The sequence below is a fragment of the Engraulis encrasicolus genome, chromosome 21 (genome assembly GCF_034702125.1).
Source record: "Engraulis encrasicolus isolate BLACKSEA-1 chromosome 21, IST_EnEncr_1.0, whole genome shotgun sequence".
NCBI lineage: Eukaryota > Metazoa > Chordata > Actinopteri > Clupeiformes > Engraulidae > Engraulis > Engraulis encrasicolus.
The window spans coordinates 21076955-21099157 of NC_085877.1; the positions used below are offsets into that span (position 1 = coordinate 21076955).

The 22203-nt window shown below is 45.1% G+C and overlaps 1 protein-coding gene across 2 annotated transcripts; it reads left to right on the plus strand.

Annotated features, from left to right (window-relative positions):
• Positions 1-1666: 1666 nt before the first annotated feature.
• On the plus strand, positions 1667-19343 carry si:dkey-28a3.2 (serine/arginine repetitive matrix protein 2). Of its 2 annotated transcripts, none has more exons than XM_063186351.1 (9): positions 1667-1755; positions 3500-7839; positions 8132-8388; positions 8830-9484; positions 10810-10983; positions 11171-11214; positions 12269-12330; positions 17797-18138; positions 19088-19343. In XM_063186351.1, exons 2-9 carry the CDS (start codon positions 3748-3750, stop codon positions 19180-19182), a joined length of 5721 nt encoding a protein of 1906 aa, XP_063042421.1. In that variant the 5' UTR covers positions 1667-1755; positions 3500-3747; the 3' UTR covers positions 19183-19343. The 2 variants fall into 2 exon arrangements, with proteins under 2 accessions (XP_063042421.1, XP_063042422.1); XM_063186352.1 differs by having other exon boundaries at positions 19091-19343.
• Positions 19344-22203: the final 2860 nt, after the last annotated feature.

The window sequence follows — 22203 nt, forward strand, 5'->3', positions numbered from 1 at the left end:
GAGGGCCTCGAGGCAGAACACTGATAGGGCCCCCCCATACAGCCTGCCAAGGTCATAATAGGGCCCCCCACTATCAATGCAGCCCAGGGGCAAGTGCCCCGCTCGCCCCACCTACTGTATAGTGACGCCCCTGGGCTCACATAAAGCAGAGGACTAGGATAAGGCTGGGGTGGGTAGGTGGGGTGAGGTGAAGTGAGGAGCCCACCCCCAAAAAATATTTTCTCCCAGGGGGCCCTACAATTCGCACAAATGCCGCCCCTTTGCACAATATGACACCCGATCACATGTACAGTCAGTTTGTGTGTCATTTATGCCGTTGGAAAAAGCAGTACACATCTGCACTTATGGGGTTTTGAATAGATATCTGTAATCAGGGTGTGGTTTGTAGGGGGGGATGAGGGGGATTGCCCCCCCTCCTGGCTTTGATATCTCCATTTTTAACAAGGAGGTTATATTTTTGGTCGAGTTGGTTTGTCTGTTTGTTTGTTTGTCTGTCTGTCTGTCAGCAGGATAATTTAAAAAGTTATGAACGGATTTTGATTACATTTTGTGGGTTGAATTCTTGGAAATGACAAAAGGGACAAGTGATTAAACATTGGTGGTGATCCGGATCACGGTACGGATCCAGGATTTTTTAAAAAGATTCTTCACTATTGCGGGATAGGGCAAATTTTGACATTCCTGTTACCAACTCCACAAAAACAAGGCAGAAAGACTTGAAAAAAAGAATAGGGTGTAACATGTTCTATCAAACAGCTTCCTTGGCAGAGGTCTGCACTCTCTGAATGCATTTCTAGTTCTATATGATTTTAATCTTGGTTTAATTTAACTCCATTAATAATGCATACAATCTTAGAAGTAGCCTATCCCCATTCTGTTTTTTTGTGACAAATCACAACCTGGATTTCAACTCCATCTCCAGTCATGATAAGTCCTTAGGTTTGAGGACGCACCACATAGGCCCTACATAAGGCAGGAGACAAGTGAGACAATGGGCTGAGCTGAGCATGGCGCAAAGGCCACACAGGCAAGTTCTAACAAGTCCACTGTGAGTGCCGCAGCCGTTCCCAGTCCCACAATGGAAGCCTGGCAGTATGACATTATGTATGTCAATGTGACAAAGTATGACCCAAAACTATGGGCTTCACCATCTCTGTCAGGAAAAAAAACAATTGAATATATTGAGTAGGATAAACAAATCAACAGTTCAACCAAATCAACGTGCAACCACAAATGTGATTTAGAAAATATACATAAATTAATTTCCAATGCCATTTGATAAGGCCATAGCTGGACAGACAGGTTTGACCATGTCCGTCCGCACCTTCAGATGTGTCCATGGTCACTTGGTCACATGGGCATTGGTAACGAATGGTAGGCTACACGGTGAAGACAGAAGTAAGACATAGCCACAAGAGCACTGCTTTGTAGACTGGGGGGGAGACTATTCAATTTTGTCTTTAGTCATGACACATATTTGTCTCATTATCGGTGCGATGATTATTATGACAGTTGATGTAGCCAACAAATGTCCCCGCGTAATTGGCACTGCGGCTTTAAGAACGTTCTGTCTGTCCACGCGTTACGCAGTTTACACACAAGCTGCTGGGTCCCACATCCTGGTACTTTCCGCCGTTGTCAAGGCAGCGATAGAAAGAAAGGCAGGCTGGCTCGTGCGAAGTAGCTGCAGTGTCCTGACAGTGGTCATGTCCAAGCGCCCGAAAAGTGTCCCGGAAAGTTAGGTGTAACTACCAGGTAAAACTGATGCATGCTTCATTTTACGCGCCGTGGAACGCGCGTTCAAGTGGTTACGAGCTTTATTGTTTATTTATCGCTGCGGTTTACATAAAGCAACCCCCGTGGCAGACAGACGCCAGTCTGTGTGGACAGGAGGAGGAAGAGCTTGTCCATTGTATGGTACACAAGAGACAACGCAAACTGAAGCGCAATTACGGCGAAACTGTCACCCCACGCTGTTATTTCACGGTCGCTTTTTTCTTATACAAAGAAAAGAAAGCATGCGGAGTCCTCCGTGAATGTTATATTGGGGAATAAAGGCGTGAATTTAGGCTATACCAAACGATAATATCCATCGGCGATAAGACAGAGGGACATGTTTTAAAGAGACAGGGCGCTATTTTGGCTTCCTGATTTGTCTTCTCGGTTCCAGAGGTGGCAATTGCACTACATGTAGCCTAGGCTTAATGATAACGAAGAAGAAAATTACCAGGCAATAACTTGTTTTTGAAAGTGTTCTGTATGTAACCTAGTCTAAACGTATTAGGGATTTATGCATCTTTCTTATTATTTTTAACTGAACAATGCGCAGTCCTTGAACTGCAGGAAAAGCAGCTGGACTAAAATGTATGCCCTAATTCAGCTCACGCACTATATTGATTTTTGAAAAATGTGGTTTCATTTTACAGAATCAGAAATATAAATGAGAAATACAAACTAGACTACTGTAGGCTACTAAGTTATTGATATGATAAAAAAAATTTGGAACACAAATATATCATTTAGTTTAGTGTTAGTTTAGTTTTAAAGGGACACTGTGTGAGATTTTTGGTTGTTTATTTCCAGAATTCATGCTGCCCATTCACTAATGTAACCTTTTACGTGAATACTTACCACCACCATCAAATTCTAAGTATTCATTATGACTGGAAAAATTGCACTTTTCATACATGAAAAGGGGGATCTTCTCCATGGTCCGCCATTTTGAATTTCCAAAAATAGCCATTTTTAGCTGCAAAAATGACTCTACTTGGATCATGTTAGGAAATATTTGTTTATTACTTAGTAAACGTTCATGCAAAGATCAAATTTGGCAATAGGCAGCCCAATTTCAATGAGCACCATAGTTGCAGTACCTTTTTTGACCATTTCTTGCACAGTGTCCCTTTAATGCCACAGCTTAGCTTAATTATGTTTTGCCATTTGTTGGCGTTCTTAGCTGTTACTAGTCACCAGCAATGTTGCACAATGGTAAAGGAATTTACTATTGTGCAGATGGTGCAAAAAAATGCTTGGTCTTACTTTCATCATTCCACCTTCTTATTCGTTTGATATGCACTTGAAACCGCCACAAATTACAAAATACATTATTGTAAATGCTTTGTTTTTGTTCTCTGTTTTTAAATGACATCCTCATTTTTTGATGCATTTACATTACATTGCATTGCATTACATTACATTAAGCTTACATTACATTGCGCTTACATTACATTGCGCTTAGCTGGCGCTTTTATCGACTTCGAGAAGCTACAGGGTTACAGTCACTGGAGCAATGAGGGGTTGCCTTACTCAAGGGCACTTCAGCCATTAGGGAGGAAGGGACTTGGGATACGGGTGGGGATTGAACATGCAACTCCTTAACCATTACACCAAGGCTGCCCCCATTGAATACTCCATTTAAACATTTGATGCCATCACAACTTTCAAAATACATTACTTGTAAATAATATGTGTTTGTTTTTGTTTTTTTTTCATCACCCAGGGCCCGAGGATGATGCGACGCAAACCTCAGATGTATCTTGGCACATTTTTGATTGACATGTCATTTCAGAATAGTCAGAGGAGCCACTGCGAAGGTGACCTAATGTGTGACAGCGCTACACTCCTCCTGAGCTCTACAATGGGGAATTAACTTTGATCCACACAGACCGGCGTGAGATGTAAGGGCAACAAGGCTGGCTTCTGCCTGTGAGGTTTCCTTGGCTTAAAGAGTGCTCACTGAGTTGAGACATGATGGCCACTGCTAAAGGCCCACGGACGCAGCGCTACCGCCCGGCGTGCGAGTTTGACAATGCCACGCTGGCTAAAAAAAGGGAATACTGGCGCACTAAGAAACGAGAGCAAAGGGCAAAAGTCGCCGCTGTGAATAAGAAAGTCGGAGGGCAGAACGCTGCGGTGGTTTGCAACGCGACGCGTCCTAATGCATCTGGCAGCCATGTTGCACAGAACTCCACGTCCTGTGCCACTCTGCTGAATAACGATGGCTCCTACCACACAAACCCTTGTGATTCATCGGAATCGAACCCTTGCGAGCCCTCGTTGGAATCGGGGGTGTCATTGGCTTCTGGCTACAACGAGCCTGGAGCGAATGCTGACGGAGGTGAAGGTGAGGCGTCAGGCGGCTGTGTCGCAGGCCCCTCATCACGGAACCCGCAAAACGCCTCCAGCACCGCAGGTCAAAGGGTCAGGTGGTTCCACAACATGAAACTCAACCAAGTCCTACCAAAGTTTCCAGACGGGCTAGGAGCTTCGCAAGATGGTGCCGCCACCACCATGACGAGATGTGGAAAAGCAGAAGTAAGGATGCCTTCCACCACTACGGGGCCTTCGTTTGCTCCCAACTCCTCAGCTACGTCCAATGGGTCCTTGCCCTCTGGTTCCCCTGCCCCAGTGCCTGCCGTTCGAGTCTCTGTACGCCCTCCCATGACCTCCGTGAACCACAGACCTCCTCCAAGCAGAACAGCGACCGCCAACAGATCACTTCCGTGCAACCAGAGCTTCTCGGCGAAGGCTTCGCCAGGGCTCGGCGACAACAGGATCAGGCCTCAGGTTCAAGCTCAAAGCCCGTACAAAGCCGCGCCGCTGAGCGTGACGAACAAAGCGGGCGTCTGTGTTAAACAGTGCCCCTCAGGAGTTCGAGGTGCGAATACAAAGACCATCACCACTCCGCCGCGTGCCTTGAGGCCAAAGACATCCGTCGTGCCTGACGGCGGAGGGATGGCGGCGGTGCCCGAAACGGAGGAAGAGAGGGCGGCCAGGCGACGGGAGGTGTGGCGCATCAAGAAGAGGGAGCAGAGGGCCAACAAGGCTGCCAGGCTGGCTAGCGAGAAGGAGAGAGAGAGCGGGCCGATGCCTGCCGCCAGCGTGCCCGGGAGGCAAGCAGCGGTGCCGCGAGGGCCTGTCTGTGTGGATCTGAACAGCCCGAGCTCATGGAAGGGACAGCAGGGTCAACAGAGGCAAGCAGTGCATCGATACAGGGTCCCCGCTGCACCTTTGCAAAGACACAACCATACGGTGACAGTGACACGCCCTGGCCTCAGCCGTGTCCCTGGGCCTGGGCGTGGGCCTATCTCAAAAAGCACAAACCCAGCCCTGACGAACACACCTCCTCAGAGTAACTGTATTACTATAGACGATGACCCTGTGCTGCCACCGCCGCCACAGGTTGTTGTGAAAACAGGAGATCTGAAACAGAGCAGGGCCTATTTTACACCCTCCTCCGCCACCTCGGCAACAGCGGGAACTCGTGTTGCGAGTAACAACATGAACCTGGGGCCAGGCGTCTCTTACGCCTCTCGAGTGGTCACGGGACCCCCGTTTCCAAACACACTCAGGACCAACAACACCACAACAACAACAACAACCATAATACGCCCCAGGACACAAACGAACAAACTCATGAGGTCGCAGCGCTTTTTAGGGCAGAGGAACACATGGGCGACGACAGCAACCTCCGGGTCATACTCCTCCTCCAGATCGTCCTTCTCCTCCTTCCCCCCATTCCGGGAAAACCCGAACGAGACGCCGGAGGAAAAGATGGCCCGGAAGCGGGAGTACTGGCGTACCAAGAAACGGGAGCAGCGCGCCCGGCTGTCCACAGAGGTCAAGGCCAAACTCAGGGAGCGCGACAGCCTGCTGCGCCGCGTCAAGCGCTACCAGGGCATCCTGGAGGACATGCGGCGAGCGCGGCAGCAAACAGCTACGGCATGCCAGAAGGGCCAATCGCAGACCGGAAATACGGCCAGGGTGAACGCTGGCACAAATACTAGCAGTGTCTCCATTGGTGGAAATAGTGTTGGGATGAACGTTGCTGGTGCAAGTACTAATGTCAGCGGCATGTCTATTGGTGGTGGTGCTGGTAGTGGTGGGGGTCCTCTGCCGGGGGAGCCCATTGGTGGATTTATTAAGGAGGATGGGACTGTCACTGTTAGTGTTCCAACTACAGTGTCACCATCTGGAGTGGGGACAAATAGTGGGGTTGAGAAAGTGTCCACCTTAAATCTGTTGCCACCACCACTCATTACACGTGGTCAGGTGACCACAAGTCGAGGCAGAGGTTTCACTGGTGGAGCAAGAGGTTTCGGCGGTAGTCGAGGTTTTGGTTGTCGTGTGAACTTAAACCCCCCGCCGTTACAAAGACGAGCCGCTCAAATGAGAAACACTCATCCTGTCAGAGTGTCTGTCCAACCTCCTCCAAAACTGGTTTGTGTGAGACCCAGAGGAGCGGCCATGTTGAATAGCCATCAAAACAGATCCACGAGCCAAATTCCTCCACATGGCTCCAAAATGGTTTCTGAGTCTGCTTTTAACAGGGGCGGTGGGCAGGGTATGAATAACAGCGCCTCAAATCTGAGGAGGACCAGCACTATAGCAGTAGCCAGGCCCATGGGCAGGACTGTTAGACCCAATCCAAACGACAACACGCTGACCGAAGAACAGAGGATCGCTCAGAGACGCGAGTACTGGAGGATCAAAAAGCGTGAGCAGCGGGCCAACCGGGCCGCCCGACTACGCCAAGGCATGTTACGCGGACGGGCTCTGGCTGCTAGGAGACGACGACAGTACCAGAACCCCAACCAGAATCGCATTCCGGAACTTTCACCCAGCACTGGCAACCACACTACCACCACCTTCAACACCACCAACACCACCAACACCGCAGCTTCTACCGCTGCAGCACCACCCTTCGTCACGGTCAACGCTGGTTCATCCAACCATCTCGAGCCACGCAGCATGCATACGCTACTCCCACGGCAGAAGATGAAGACCGAGAAAGACGACGCAAACTGTCCTTTAGAAGGACAGCCGCTCTGTGATGTTGCTGACGTCAAGACTTCTCTCTTGCGGTCTGCGGAGCGTTCACACAGCGGAGGGGAGCCCCCAGCCTCCAGGGGCGCCGGTACCGATGGTCAGAGCTCCACCACCCTCCTAGCCGTTGCCTCCATGAAGAAACTTCTAGAAGAGTCCCTCTGTACTGTGGAGAACTCTGACATGCCAGAAACAACAACGAAGACGACAACCATACCAGTAGCAGCAAACATCAAGAGGGAAGTGCCTTCTCTGTGTAAGGCTGAGGCAGAAGACCCACTTCCTGTAGAGGGCGATATGATGATGATGGCCCACATCAAGCCGGACCCTGCCGCGTTCCAGCCGGACCCACCCGTGTTCCAGCCGGACCCAGCCTCGTTCCAGCAGCGTTCGAGCAGCGTGGAGGCGAGCGACCTCTCGGCCGCCATCTGTTTCTCGGTGGGCGTGAGCCATCTACACGCCAACGACAACTCAAACTCAGGGTCCAACTCGCCACCGCCTCTGTCCCATTTTCCACCACCACCATCGTCACTACCACCACTCCGGTGCAGTCAGGACGTTCCACCACCACCACCACCACAACCACCACCACCACAACCCATGTATGCCCCCTCCTCCCCCTCCGCCTCTTGCTCCTTGGGTCAGGACACCATGACCTCACCCACGTCGGCCCCTGCACCCCCTATCCCCTTCTGCTCTCCACACAAGCCACCCACGTGCCCGCAGACCTTGATGCATCTCACCTCGCCACACACCACACAGCAACAACAACAACAACAAGTCTCACAGGTGCCTTGCACCACCCGATCCAAAGTGAGACCGTACTGTGCTGCGTTGAGGCAGCCAGAATCGCCTGGCCTTCGGCAGCGGAAAGCACCGGGGGGGTCGGGAGGCGGCACCAGCTTGCAGAAGAAGAGGGAGTACTGGAAGTTCATGAAACGACAACAGAGGGCCCGCAAGGCACAGGAGATGAGGGGCTTGCCGGCAGGATCGCCAGGCACAAGAACACATCAGGTATGGTTGGTTAGATCAAAAAAACTGTTTTCGCAAGGTTCAGCCTCTTGATGTAAATTTGTGTCTACCTTTTTGCGTGAGCACCCTTTCCATTTGATAATAGAGATAGTGAAGCCTGTTCCCAGCTACATTTTACTTCAGTTAGATGAGGGGGGTTTAACAGTTGTTTGAAGTGTAGAATAAAGTAGTCTGTGGAAATTATTATTAAAATTGTTTAAATTATACAGTATGCCACACTATAACATCTAATAATATGCCGTATACTTGTCTTTCTCTCTGTTTTTTTCATCAGGCTCCGAATTTCGCCAGTGGTCCTCAGCGGCCCGTTCATACCAGCTACCGAACCCCCAGCCTACCTCTCCACAAGCCTCTTCCCACTGCCTGTGCCTTGCAGAGTAGGACACGCCTCTCCCCCGTCCCTCACCCCTCGCCCCCTGACCATATCCCCAACTACAGCAGCAGGCAACAACAGAGTCTCCATCCCTACGGCTTGTCTCCTTCAGACCGGTCGCTTGATGTAAACGCGCAGGACCAGTCACCTAAGGAGAGGTGTGCCCCCATTTTAACTTTTTTTATTTCAATGTTAAATGAATTATTTACTTTTTCCCTCTACTGTTATGCTTTAGTGTTTTCCTTAAGTTTTACTGCAGGGGTGTCGAACATCAGGCCCAACTTAGACGGAAGGGAAAACCGGAGATGGTTTGACCATCACAGCGCATGTTTTGCACCTGATTAAAGGAAGACAAGAATTGCATCTGTGTTGCTCCGGTTTTCTCTTCAATTTAATAACTTTTGTCCGTCTTCCGTTGACGCAGTAGTTGAGAACATTGAAGCACAACTCCTCTGTTAATGTCAAATACAACCTTTTGTGTGTGAAATGTGCCATGCAAATAAACTTGCACATGGAATTGCTCCTTTGTTAATGTCAAGGACAACCTTTTGTGCATACAAATAAACTTTCCCTGGCTTTCCTTTCTTTACCTTGCGCAGGTGTGCTGCCCACTCCAGCTTCCCGTCCTGTTGCCTCGAACCCCCACCTCCATGCACACCACCAGGTGGAATTCGAGATGCTCCACCTTCACCGGGGCAGCAATGTGGTGCTCCCCTCTCTGTGACCCCTAGTGAGACACCCCCCTCGTCCTCCTCCTCCTTTGGTGGGCCCCTGCTGCTGGTGGAGAGCCATAGGGACTCAGAGGGGGAGGGGGAACCCAGCCACATCCCAGGGGTGCGACGCTGGTGCTTGCAGGAGCATGCTGGAGGTGGAGGTGGGGGTGGCGGTGGGGGTGGGGGTGGTGGGGATTCCTCCAACACACCCCCACATCACCACCACCACCAGCAGCAGCAGCAGCAGCCTTCCCCAGTTCCGCACCCCTCTTGTGTGTCCATAAATGCCTCCGCACATCTCAACCACCAAACCGCCAAGCCTGTTAGGTCCATGGGGCCTCCGTTACACATCAACAACGACTACATCACCACCAACCACCGCCACCACCACAACAACACGAGGTGGTCGGCCAACGCCAGGCACGCGGGCGGTCTAATGCCCCGCAGGAAGGGGAAGAGCGCGGTGGTGGACGACGAGGAAGTGATGAGGCAGAAGAGAGAGTACTGGAGGACGAAGAAGAAGGAGCAGAGAGCTCGCAAGGTACAGTAGGTCCTGGGAATGATGTTATATTAGTGTTTCTCAACGGGGGCGCTACAGCCCCCCAGGGGTCGCTGGGGAGCCCTAGGGGGGCGTTGTGAAGGGTACAACTGAGAGGGGGCGGTGCTTAGTTGCCATTGAGGTACATTAGAATATTTTATCTTTTTAATACTAAGGGGGTGTTATCGTGCTTATGATGAGATCAAGGGGGCGTAAGGAGGCTTACGTATGATGAGGTCAAGGGGCATTTGTTCAAAAAAGGTTGAGAATCACGCTGTTATATCATACGATTGGTACTGTAATTACATCAGTAACAGTACTTCTACTTCTACTTTATACAACTATGCAAACAATACAATATGCCCTGGGAATTAGCTAACAACCTCACGATCAAGGGTGCATTTCTCGAAAGTGTAGTTATTAGCCAGTTAGCAACTTGGGTAGTTGCCAATGGGAAATTGCGCTGCAAACAACAAAGTAGCTAATGTAGTTAGCAAGTATGGTTTCAAGAAATTCACCCCAGAGTTGAATAAAGTATGACTACTAGTGAAGTGAAGTATGATGTTACATATCTGCAACTATGTCGTATTGGTATTGTAATTATACCAGTAGCAGTACTTCTACTTCATACAACTCTGCTCATGCTACAGTACTGTATCATGACATGATACAAATTGCTATACATGCGATAAAATATGTATTGCGATTGCTCTTTATGCTGGATAGCAATAGCATGCCAGAATGCAGTGCAGTTGCAATGTAATGCTCGCAAGGCAGGGCTATAATATGGCCTCACGATACAGTACGATGCAGTCTAACACGGGTGACTTCACTGAGTATCTGTTCAGCTGTAGACCAGTGTATCAGCTGATTTTGAGCTACGTAGTTGGATCAAATTTGTGGCATGTTTTTTTTTTAATCACTTTTCAGTAAGAACACAGTCTATTTACCTCATCAGGTGCAGTGGGATAGCTGGTGTAACCACCATGTAATATCATGTGCTAGTGTTGTACTTGCCCCATCAATTAAGTTCTACTTTGACACCCCTGGATGCAATACATATTGTGATACATGCAATACAATATGTATTGCGATAGCAGTAGATTACCAGAATGGAGTGCAGTTGCAATGTATTGCTGCCTTTTGAACTCCTTAACAATGTTAATTTAGAACTTCAAGTTCAAGTACTTCATGCTGGCTGGTAACATGTTTCACTCCTAAATAAGAGTAAGTGTGTGGACTAAATAAGAGTAAGTGTGTGGACCTCCACCACATATATTGTGTTTTAATTGATTTATTATATTTTTTAACATTGTTTTTATTGCCAGGCTGCCAGAGAGAAAGGCCTGGAGCCCGTGATGATGATGGACAGCATGGGTCATCCTCAGCACCTCCCATCCACGGACCAGCTGCCGCCATGGCAACCTGGAGACATGGACATGGACATAGAGCAAGGGCTGCCCAACACACAACACCAACTGCCTCATGATGCACAATCTCAGGTAATTATTAAAAAACTATTTGATTCTGTTATTTATCTATTCTTCTGTAATAATAAAAAGCCAGGATTACTTTCACTCACTTCATTTGGAATGTCTAGCCTTCTATCAGAATTTATATCCGTCTATCACGTCATTCTATCATATTACTTCATATTTTATTAAAAATCTTTTTTTTAAACCAACACAGGACTCCAAGCAGTGGTTCAAGGAGGAGGCTGACATGGCTGTAAGGTAAATATGCAAGCACCGGACACACACTTCCCTTCTGTACTGTGTTACGCACATCTAAATTAAACAATTTGTGTTGACGTATGACAAATTAATTTAGCCTGTCCTTGCACAGTCGTAAGTGTTCCAGTCCAAACAATGATCATTCTTCCATGTTACACCAGGCCCAGGTGTTCTGAGAAGGCTTTAGTCTTTTTTTCTTTTTCCAGAAAGTGTGATCAACTCCAAACTTTATTTTTACAAGGTCTTCTGGTGCGAGTGAACAGATTTGTACATTTTTTGTTGAAAAAACGCACTCTCCCATGTGATTCTTCTATTTTATTGTAGTGGGTTAGCATGTTAGCATGACAGACAGATGTTTCGACCTAAGCCTTCTTCAGCGTCCTATCCTACTCAAGAGTGTGGCTTTTCTACAAAAAAAGTTTCTTTTTTACCAGAAAGTCAGCTAAACAGTGTAAGGGGAGGGACAAGGGAGAGGGGGTGCATTTCAAGCTTCAACAGAGTTAAACCTGTTATAGTTTTTCAGTGTTATATGTTTGATTGGATAAAATAAGACGGGCATTTTAGAGTTCACTATTCTCATCTTTCGTAAAACGTGTTGATTTTTATGTGGTGCCTTTATTTGAAACAAGGGTGAGAGAGATGGGGGAAAGATCGGGAAATGGCTTTTGGTCAGACTTGAACCTGGGTCCCTGAGTATAAGTGTATGGCGCAGTGCTAAAGCCCACTGAGCCACTGCACCCCCTGGACAGCGGGTTGCTTTTTAGGGGTCTTTGCATGTGGCTCTATAGGTCTGTGGGCCCTGTTTTAATGGTGGTATGATTTTGTTTCTTTTTAAAATATATTTTTAGGGGCTTTTATGCCTTTATTTGATAGGACAGTCTGAGATGGTGACAGGAAGCGAGTGGGACAGAGGGACGGGGTGGGATCGGGAAATGACCCCGGCCGGACTCGAACCGGGGTCCCCGTGGGCATGCAAACCCAAATGTGGGGGCGCCCCCCCTAGTGGTCTGATTTCTTAACTGTGTAGTAATGTGCCTGTCCCGTCTCTCTTTAGTTCATCGATGGATCAAGATCTGGGATACTATGGCATGTCCAGCCAAGCTGAACACGTGCAAGGTATAGTTTACTCATTGAGGTGATACACATACGCACATACAGTACAGGTACACACCATACTGCAGTGACGTGCAGTGAGGGGTATGGTAGGGTAGGCAGTAAATATAGAAAATAAATATTTTTTGTGTATTTTTTAGCGCAGGGTCTGGGGGTCCACCAGAAAAAAATGTATTTCTTAGATGCAATTTCCTGCATTTTAACCAAATCTGGAGAGTCACTATCAGCTAGAAACTTTTATAAAAGACTAAAAACTTTGAACAAATAGTCCCCTTTCATGCCTTATGCCACAACCTTGGATCGGCAACTAGGCCTATTCACCTAGTATGCTGATAAGGTCTTTAATGTGCAACAAATTAGTAGGCCTATGTTTCTCTAAATACTGTAAATATAAAGTAGGCTATAAGATAAAATGCCATCAGTGCTTAGCCACCACAGCTCTAATAACTAAATAAGTAAATAGGCTAAACTATTGGACATTGTCAGTAGACCTTACATCTGAAACAATAAGTGAAAATGCATAATTTCAATTTGTTGAAAAGGCCAGCTAGACTTTATTTTTTTGTCAAATTGCCAAATTGGTAGCTCAAGGACCCATAGCCTACTCTGTACACTCTGCCTACATTTTACAATAATTTAGAAAGCTACAACATCACAGCATTTTGGGGGGAAAGCTTTAACTTTTGGCTTTAGCAGTTGACTTTGCTCCTCTTCTGTTTATTCTGTTGCAAATGCCAGGGTGTTTCACATGGAGGATGCAGGGTGGCAGTGTAGCCTACTTTGTTTAGAAGATAAAATGTCTAGTTCACCAAAGTGAATCACACCATAGCATGTGAGGGGAAACGATTTACATTTAGCAATAAACCAACCTAGGTAACAGCTCCGGCTTCATTGACGCATTTTGTGCTGCTAATCAAACACTCAGACAAGAAGGAAAGTTGGCAAGGGGGCGGGTTGCTTGCGAACTCAACAAACATGAGCGGTGCATTCAGACAGTAAATACACCGAGTAAACCAACGAAAACACTTCTGAGACTCATTCTTGTGAGTGATTGTATTCTCAAACACTTCAGCAACGGTTGTGCACGGTGTTTCAAATCAAGTCAATTTCTGAGTGAGGTGAGCACCCATCCCAGTCACTCGAGCGAGCCCAACGTTGATCTCGTACACCGCGCACTTCAAAAGAACACAGCTGCACGTCAACTTGCTAACAGGCTCCACACACCTCACGCATCGCGTATTAAGTCATCATCATAATAAATTAGGAAAATGAAGTCATGTCGTACGCTCAAAAAACAATCTCGCGTCCATAATAACACACACACAGTCTATTCGTGTCCACAGCACAACCAATCTTCAATGTCAACACCTCCCTGGCCCATCAACAAAAGGCACCACGACAAACTTGAGCATGTTCATGTTAAAATTTGGCTACCCACAGCTTAATAATTAGATGAATCTTACCTTAAAGCAGAATCACGAGTATGTTTTCCATGCAAGTTAGTTCCATTAAAAGCCCGGGGTGGTTGACATGATGAAGATATTTTGTCCCAGTGTGTTCAAACTACTTGAAGCTGCTACCCATCTGATGTTGAATATTTCCACAATGCAGCGATTGCAAACGGCTCAGCTATTGCCTGTCATCTGAACCATCTTTCTTGCTCCTTCTCTGATTTTTTTTTTAGGCAAAACGCCAAAGACTGCCATGTTTTCTGTACGGCTAGAGTTTGAACAAGCCGTACCTTGCTAGCTGTTGTTGCTATCATACTTATAGCAGGAAGGCTTCCTGAATTGTAACAATTTTTCATGTTGGCAGCTGTGATTGGCTCACATACTCCCGCCACAGTCTAAAGGCTCTGCTTTTAGTCCCATTGACAAGCTATGTGACAACTTAATACGCATGCGCAAACTTCTACATTGACAGCACTGAAGGCAGGGTAGGCAGAGGAAAAGCGAGCCTTACCGGGCTGCCTGGCTGGCATTCGAAAGCTCTGCTTTGACAGGCTACCAGCAGCCTGTCTCTGCTACCAGCCGGGACTGCGCGTTGCCACGGCAACCTGCCCAAGCCTGAGCGCTTTGCTTCGTGCGATTACTTAGGTTTTTGATCGTTGTCCTGCGTATACTGTACTTTAAACAGCTCATAATTTATGCTGAATCAATGTTATTGTTGTGTATGTGAACTCTGAAGAATATTTTTTAAAACACGTGTTAGTTTTTATTTTTAAGACATTTATCCCAGGGTAGGCACTGCCTACCCTGCCTACCCTGACCGCACGTCTCTGCCATACTGAGAAAACCGACACCATGCATTGTATATCTGATACTCCAATGTGGAGAAGATAAGAAGCTGTATCACTTGCATTTGTCTTCAACCATCTCCAGGTGCTGTGCATAGCTTAATTTTTTTTTTTTCACAATTTAACAATTAATCATAGTTTGCATAACCATTCCTGTTCTTGATCACAAAACAATATTACACTAGACAACAGCTCTTGTAGCCATGTTACCAGGCCTGGCAACTCTACTAACAGATGTTCATTGGGTATTTTCCCCACTGATTTACACTTGTTCTCAGGAAAACTTTTAATCATCAGCTGGAAACTTCTTCTGAGGAGCTTATTGTGTTGTTGCCTGGTAACATTGCTAAAAAGAAAATTTCCCCATGCAAGATCATTCTTAGACTTGAAATATATATGTATTTCAAGTCTAAGAATGGTATTGCATGGGGAACTGAATGTTCTCAATGTCTTTGCAGCCTATATGTGTCCTTCAGGGTTAAAAGAAAGTTTGGTCTGAACGTAACTTTAAAGATAACTAAATTGCCTCTAGACAAACTCTGCAAGAGCCATCCTTAAAAAAAAATAGAACAGTTATCTGCGTTGCTCGTCTGACATTACACTGAGTTCTTACACAAAGACTGACTTTCACAGACATAATATAATAGTCAATCAGTGTTTTTGTTCCCTAGGCCTATAACCCTGACATTGTCTTCCAAAAGTTCCAGACTGTATATTTCATTAAAAAAATAGCAGAAAAACATGTAACGTTATGACCGTGTTAGGTCCCTTAGCGAAGACTTCAGTAGGGAGAATAGGCGGTGACAAAGCAATAGCATGATATCTGTACATTCTATTACACTTTGGGTTTGCATGGGATTCAAGGTCCCAATATCAATGTTAAAGGACCAGTTCAGTCAATTTCAATATGCTGTTGTATTGCTCACGCTACCCTTGACTTGTCAGTACCCAGTGAGGCCACATTTTTCGGCTAAGCCCTTTCTGAGATATGAGCTATTCTAATGGGGGCAGCGTTTGTTTACATTAAAGGGACACTGTACTGGATTTTTTGTTGTTTATTTCCAGAATCCATGCTACCCATTCACTAATGTTAACTTTTTCATGAATATTTACCACCACCATCAAATTCAACATCAAGTTCATTATGACTGGAAAAATTGCATTTTTCATACATGAAAAGAGGGATCTTTTCCATGGTCCGCCATTTTGAATGTCCAGAAATAGCCATTTTTAGCTGTAAAACTGACTGTACTTGGGCCATGCTAGAAAATATTAGTTTATTACTTTCATGAAAAGATCAAATTTGGCAATAGGCAACCCAGTTTCAATGTGCAGCATAGTTGCAGTACCTTTTTTGACCATATCCTGCACAGTGTCCTTTTAAAAGATTTTTTTTAACATAGGCCTTCTCCAAATATTTTCTTAAAAGGTACTGCTGTTTGCTAGTTGTCTGCTGAGGTTGTATAGCCTTTCAGATGCTTTTGGGAATAAATAAAAATGTTTTTTTGAAATATAAACAAAGCGCTGCCCCCATTACAAAGACCAAGATCTCGGAACAGGCTGAAGAAGGAAAAAAAACCCGCAGGTACTGACAAGTCTAGGGTAGTGTGAGCTTTACAACTGCATGTTGAAATTGACTGAAATGGCTCTGAAGAAGACAGTAGTCGCAACGCGTCAGCCCGTTTAATTAAAGGCTTTTTAACTTTACCAGTAGTGTGCCTTGGAATCTTTGGTAGACCTTATCGACAGCCACAACTGGAGCTAAGTCTGACCATAATTTAAGAAATGTTATCTCCTTGAGCCAAAGAGCACCTGCTAAAGAGACAAAAGTGAAGCAGCACTCCTCCATGATCAACATTCCCCAGTGAACAGTTGATTTTTTTAGCATATGACTGAAATGGTCCTTTAAGTTTGGCAGAGGACAGATATAAACATGCACATATACACTCACCGGCCACTACACCTGTTACAACTGCACATTGAGGCAAATTTCTGATCAGGCAATCACATGGTGGCAACTCAATGCATTTGTGCATGTAGACATGGTCGAGATGATCTGATGCAGTTCAAACTGAGCATCATAATGGGGAAGAAAGGTTATTTAAATTACTTTGAACATGGCATGGCTGTCAAGCCGAAAGGGCTTGATTTGAGTATTTCAGAAAATACTGATCTACTGGGATTTTCACACACGACCATCTCTCGGGTTTACAAAGAATGGTCCGAAGAATGAAACAAATGCAGTAAAAAGCGATTCTGTGGGCAAAAATGCCTTGTTGATGGCAGGGGTCAGAGGAAAATGGCCAGACTGGTTTGAGCTGATACAAAGGCAACAAAATGACCACTCATTACAACCGAGGTATGCGTAATAGAGAATCCCTGATTACACAGCACATCAAATCTTGACGCAAATAGGCTATAGCAGCAGAAAACCACATTTGGTGCCACTCCTGTCAGCTAAGAACAGGAAAATGAGGCAACAATTTGGACAGGCTCACCATAAACGAGACTAGAAGATTGGAAAAATGTTGCCTGGTCTGATGAGTCTTCATATCTACTGCAACACTCAGGTAGAATGGTCAGAATTTGGCGTCAACAGCATGAAAACATGGGTCAACTCTGCCTTACATCAACGTTTCAGGCTGGGGATATAATGGCATAAGTTTTTTCAGTGATAATTACCAAAGATTCTTTGAATTCATAATCCTTAACTACCATAGTACTACACCACTATTACAGTGCATGGGGCCTTTAGTAATACATTTCTACTTAGTCATTGCCATTCTGGTAACAGCTAATGTATAACAGGGGATGTGTCTTACTGAATTATGTCTGATGATGGAAGGAACTTTGCAGTACCTATTTGAAGGTAGCAATTGATGTGGTAAAATGTGTGCTGGTAGTAGTAGTTACACATCTGGCCAAATGCAGAAAAGAAGATGGAAAGGCTTTTCTCAGGTAGAATTAACCACAAGAAGCAAGTGTGCGTGCATTTCCTGTGCACTTTGTATCTGCTAGTTATGTTGGCTATGCTCATGTCCTCTATTGTAAGTTGCTTTGGTTAAAAAGCATCTGCCAAATGCAATGTAATGTAATGTAATGTAATTAATCGTGTGTCAGTCAAAGTCGTATTTGATAATGAACCAAAAGCACTTTGGCTGTTCCCCACCCAGACAACACGGACATGGCCTACCAGAAGTACCCCCACCACCACCAACACCACGACGACGACGGTGACTGCACGGGGCCCGTGTCCGTGGACGACTGGCGCAGCAGCTACCTGATGGACTACGACCCCGCCACGCAGCTGCTGGTGTGCATGGTGTGTGGCGAGCAGCAGTACTCCTACAGCCCAGAGGGGGCCCGCGCCCACATCGAGGAGGCCCACCCGGACACGCTGTCCCTGGGCCAGCAGCAGCGCCAGAGGATGCAGGAGGCCTGGGACCTCCAGGTGGCCCAGCGCGAGCAGTTCTTCACCAGCCAGCTGCAGCAGCGCTCCTCCGTGCCACACGCAGGTGAGGGGGGGGGGCAGGGGAAGTCAAAGTCAAGACAGATCTTATAGTCAGAGATACGTCATTCTAGTTATTTTCTGGTATCCACTTTATGTTGGGTGAACGCCCCTTTAGGAGACCTTTGGTTAGGAGACCTTCGGAGTCCTGAGGTTGAGAATAAATGGAGCCCTTAGCACTGTAGATGGCGGTAGCGCACTTCTTGTGCGAACACCTCAAAAATAGAAGAAGAAGGAGGGGACAACGCCCCCTTAGGAGACCCAACTTGAGCACACTGTTTTGCATTGGGTGTGCGTGTTTTGAATCCTCTTTATTACTCTACCCTCTTTGGTCAAGACAAGTGTACTTGATTGTCAAAAATCTATGTGACAGGGTTAGCACTGAAGTCTGAAATTGTTTTTGACCAGTCTCCAATGTGCAGTTAAGCTAAACATATAATAATACATTGGCAATAATCACACACACTCACACTCACACACACACACACACACACACACACACACACACACACACACACACACACACACACAGTGCAGTAAAACTAACATACTGATACATGAATTTATATTCTTTCTCTGACACATTTTGGAAGGAGGAGGGGTGGAAAGGTGAGGGGACGGGCAAAGGGACGGGGTAAGGAGAACAAATTATGCATTGGAAGCAATGCTGTTATTGGAAATTGGTCTTAAGTCCTTGAAAAATGCCTGAATTTGACTATGAAAATGGAGGGAAATGAACCATGCCATGTTATTCCCACTCCAAAAATTGGCTGATTGTTGTGACTACTGAAGTGAAGCAGGTACAGTGTACACAATATGGGCAGTGGTCCTCAACCATTTTTTGAACAAATAAAATTGACTAATGCCCCCCAATGGTAACTAAGCCCCACCCCCAATCTGTTTTATCCTTCTCAATATTACAACAAGTCTTTTATTATGTTTTATTTTTTCCCCAGCAGGGACCGTAGCAGAGGTGGAGGTGACGGTGGACATGGAGGACCCCTCTGAGTACAGCAAGTCTGCCAAGACGAAAAACATGAGAAAGTTCTAAGTGGCATTTTCAAAATGGCAGCTACCCGTTTTACCCAACATGCATTAGTGATACTAACTTCAATTGAGGCAAATCATCTGCCTGCTACTGCTGCATGAAGCCTTTCTTTTGTACTAGAGTGTAGCAACAGTTTTTGGGAAGTGTGTGTGTGTGTGTGTGTGTGTGTGTGTGTGTGTGTGTGTGTGTGTGTGTGTGTGTGTGTGTGTGTGTGTGTGTGTGTGTGTGTGTGTGTGTGTGTGTGTGTGTGTGTGTGTGTGTGTGTGTGTGTGTGTGTGTGTGAAAAATGTACATATGTGTTGGAAGAAAAATATGTTGATTGAACAATGTTTTTAGCCCCTCCTGTTGGTAACTTGTGAATGGTTTCTGAACAGCTCATGGAGCTGAGCAAGGTGAACTAGATTCAAGGGTTTACATGTGTACCTATGATTATACTGGTGAGACGTATGCACATGTTCCAAAACTTGAATGTATTGTTACTTTGTTGCTGTTTTTTGTATGGGCACAATGTTTATATTTCATGTGTAAATGTGACCGAACAAAGTAATGGATCTTGTTGAGAGAATTGCAAAAAAAAGATGTGAGAAAGTTTAGTATTTGGCTGTCCTGCATGGGAACAAGTAATTCAGAGTACGTTTGTAATATTTGGTCATGACCCAAAAATGGTTGCTTCCACTAGTTAAATACAGTGTCAGTCTGTTATATTTTAATTAACTTTTTAATATTACGTTTATACTGTTTTACAGTCCCATCATTGTCCCAATCATCAGTTTCACTTTTGTCACTTTTCTCTTCGATCTTCCCGTCATTAAAGGTGCACTGTGCAAGATTTTTAGTGTTTATTTTCAGAATTCATGTTACCCATTCACTAATGTTACCTTTTTATGAATACTTACCACCACCATCAAATTCTAAGTATTCATTATGACTGGGAAAATTGCATTTTTCAGACATGAAAAGGGGGATCTTCTCCATGGTCCGCCATTTTGCATTTCCAGAAATAGATATTTTTAGCTGCAAAAATGACTGTGCTTGGGCCATACTTGAAAATATTAGTTTATTACTTAGTAAACTTTTATGAAAAGATCAAATTTGGCAATAGGCAACCCAGTTTCAATGAGCAGCATAGTTGCAGTACCTTTTTTCGTCGATTTCCTGCACAGTGCACCTTTTAACTTCAAGTTTAAATTCATTTTTATGCCAATACACATTTTGGATTTTGCAAAATATAGTTCGATGCCGTTGAAATCTTAGACATGTTAGGACTCAAAACATTTGTTCCTGATGGCCACCTCAGGTAGTCAGGGAATAAACTAAGGCAGTCATAAAATCAGGTCAATCTGAATTCAAATCATTGGTATCTATTTTGAAGACCAAGGCTGTGCTAAGTATGATTTTAATTTGATGATGTTGTGCCTCACTGTATTTTGATTTATTTTTAATAATCTGATGCTACATGACAAGAAGTGTCCATGAAAAACCTGAAAATCAATGATGAATGCATGGTTGCAGTTATAACATTCACCTGTTTGAATATACTGTCTTAAAATATAATGTAATTCAACTTTTTTGGTACAGACATGTATGCACTGTATGTAAAGCACAATATTTTAAGTATTTTTTAAAAAGAATATTGGGCTTGGACTTTGGTCACCGCATATTTAATTTATTTAATGCACGTTTGGAATTCCAGGAATATGATTTCTTCTTTTTTACGTTTTAATCAAATCAACTCTTGGGCTATGTACTGTATGTATGAATTGTTTGTACTCAAATGCAAAAAAATTTTTTTCTGTTATATATAATGTTATGAAAGACATTTAACTATTTATGGGTCAAATATATTCAGCACGGATTGAAAGAAAATCAAACATTTATGATAGCATTAGCATAAGGCACATGCTTGATTTATGAGAAACGTTTTTTAAAAAGCCCCACAAAGCCCAAAGTTTTCACTCAGAATTACCTCTAAATCTTAAAGAGTAACTCCCCATGCCTCGTCCTCGGAGAGGTCCTACAATATGCTTCTGATAACTTCTTAAGCACAGGTCAAAGATACATTTTCTTTTCTCTCTCTCTCTCTCTTTCAGTAAACTTGTACAACTTGCATAAAACTGGCTTGTCTTCAGGTAATTTTTATAATGAAGTTCCATTACATCTACCAATGTAGTCTCATGTAGCACATTGCAGCCACGCATGAAACGTTCATTCATCCAGCCAGTATGATGAGCACCATATCGGCCAGTGGACCCACTGGACCTCATCACAAGCCTTCCAACGCCCCCTTGATCTCATCAGAAGCCTGCCAATGCCCCCCTTTGTAATAAAAAAATTAAGTAGATTAATGTCCCCCCAATGCCAACTGAGCACCCAACCTCTCAGCTGTATCCTCAATACCACGCCCCTAGGGCTCCCCAACGCCATAGGCCCTACTGGTTGTGTGAGGTTTGGAAGGGTTTAAAGGCTTGACAAATGGATATTATCAGTTTGTTTGCAAAGATGCAACTGACACAATTGGCTATTGGCTCATATATGCCAAATGATACATGTACATTCGCAACAGGCAATCTTAAACCACACCTTTCCTTCGACAAATTGCATAGGTAGCCCCCAGACTATCTCACTTGTGAGATGGTGTCTGGTGTTAAGCAGGTCACGCTGTACCTACAATAATTGTAAATTGTTTGTTTAGGTAAAAGTGTCTGGTAATGTAATACAATGTGTTCTAGTCCAAAACTTAGTTCACCAAAGCGGACACTTTGGCATACCTCAGTTATGGTGCATTGGATGTAACCAACTCAATGTATGGCATCCCACACACCGTCCTTAACACTTGCAATTTCTTTGCTCACAACATTGCGGTTGTTCAAACGTTCTTCAGGTGGTAGAAGGTCTGAATGACAAAAATGTGAGCAGTAAAATTGCAAGTGTAATGGACATGTAAAGGGGGGTAAAATATGACTCAGTAACCAGGGCCCCCATGTATAAAGGGGGCCCACAGATGTCTGATTGTGTAGATATATG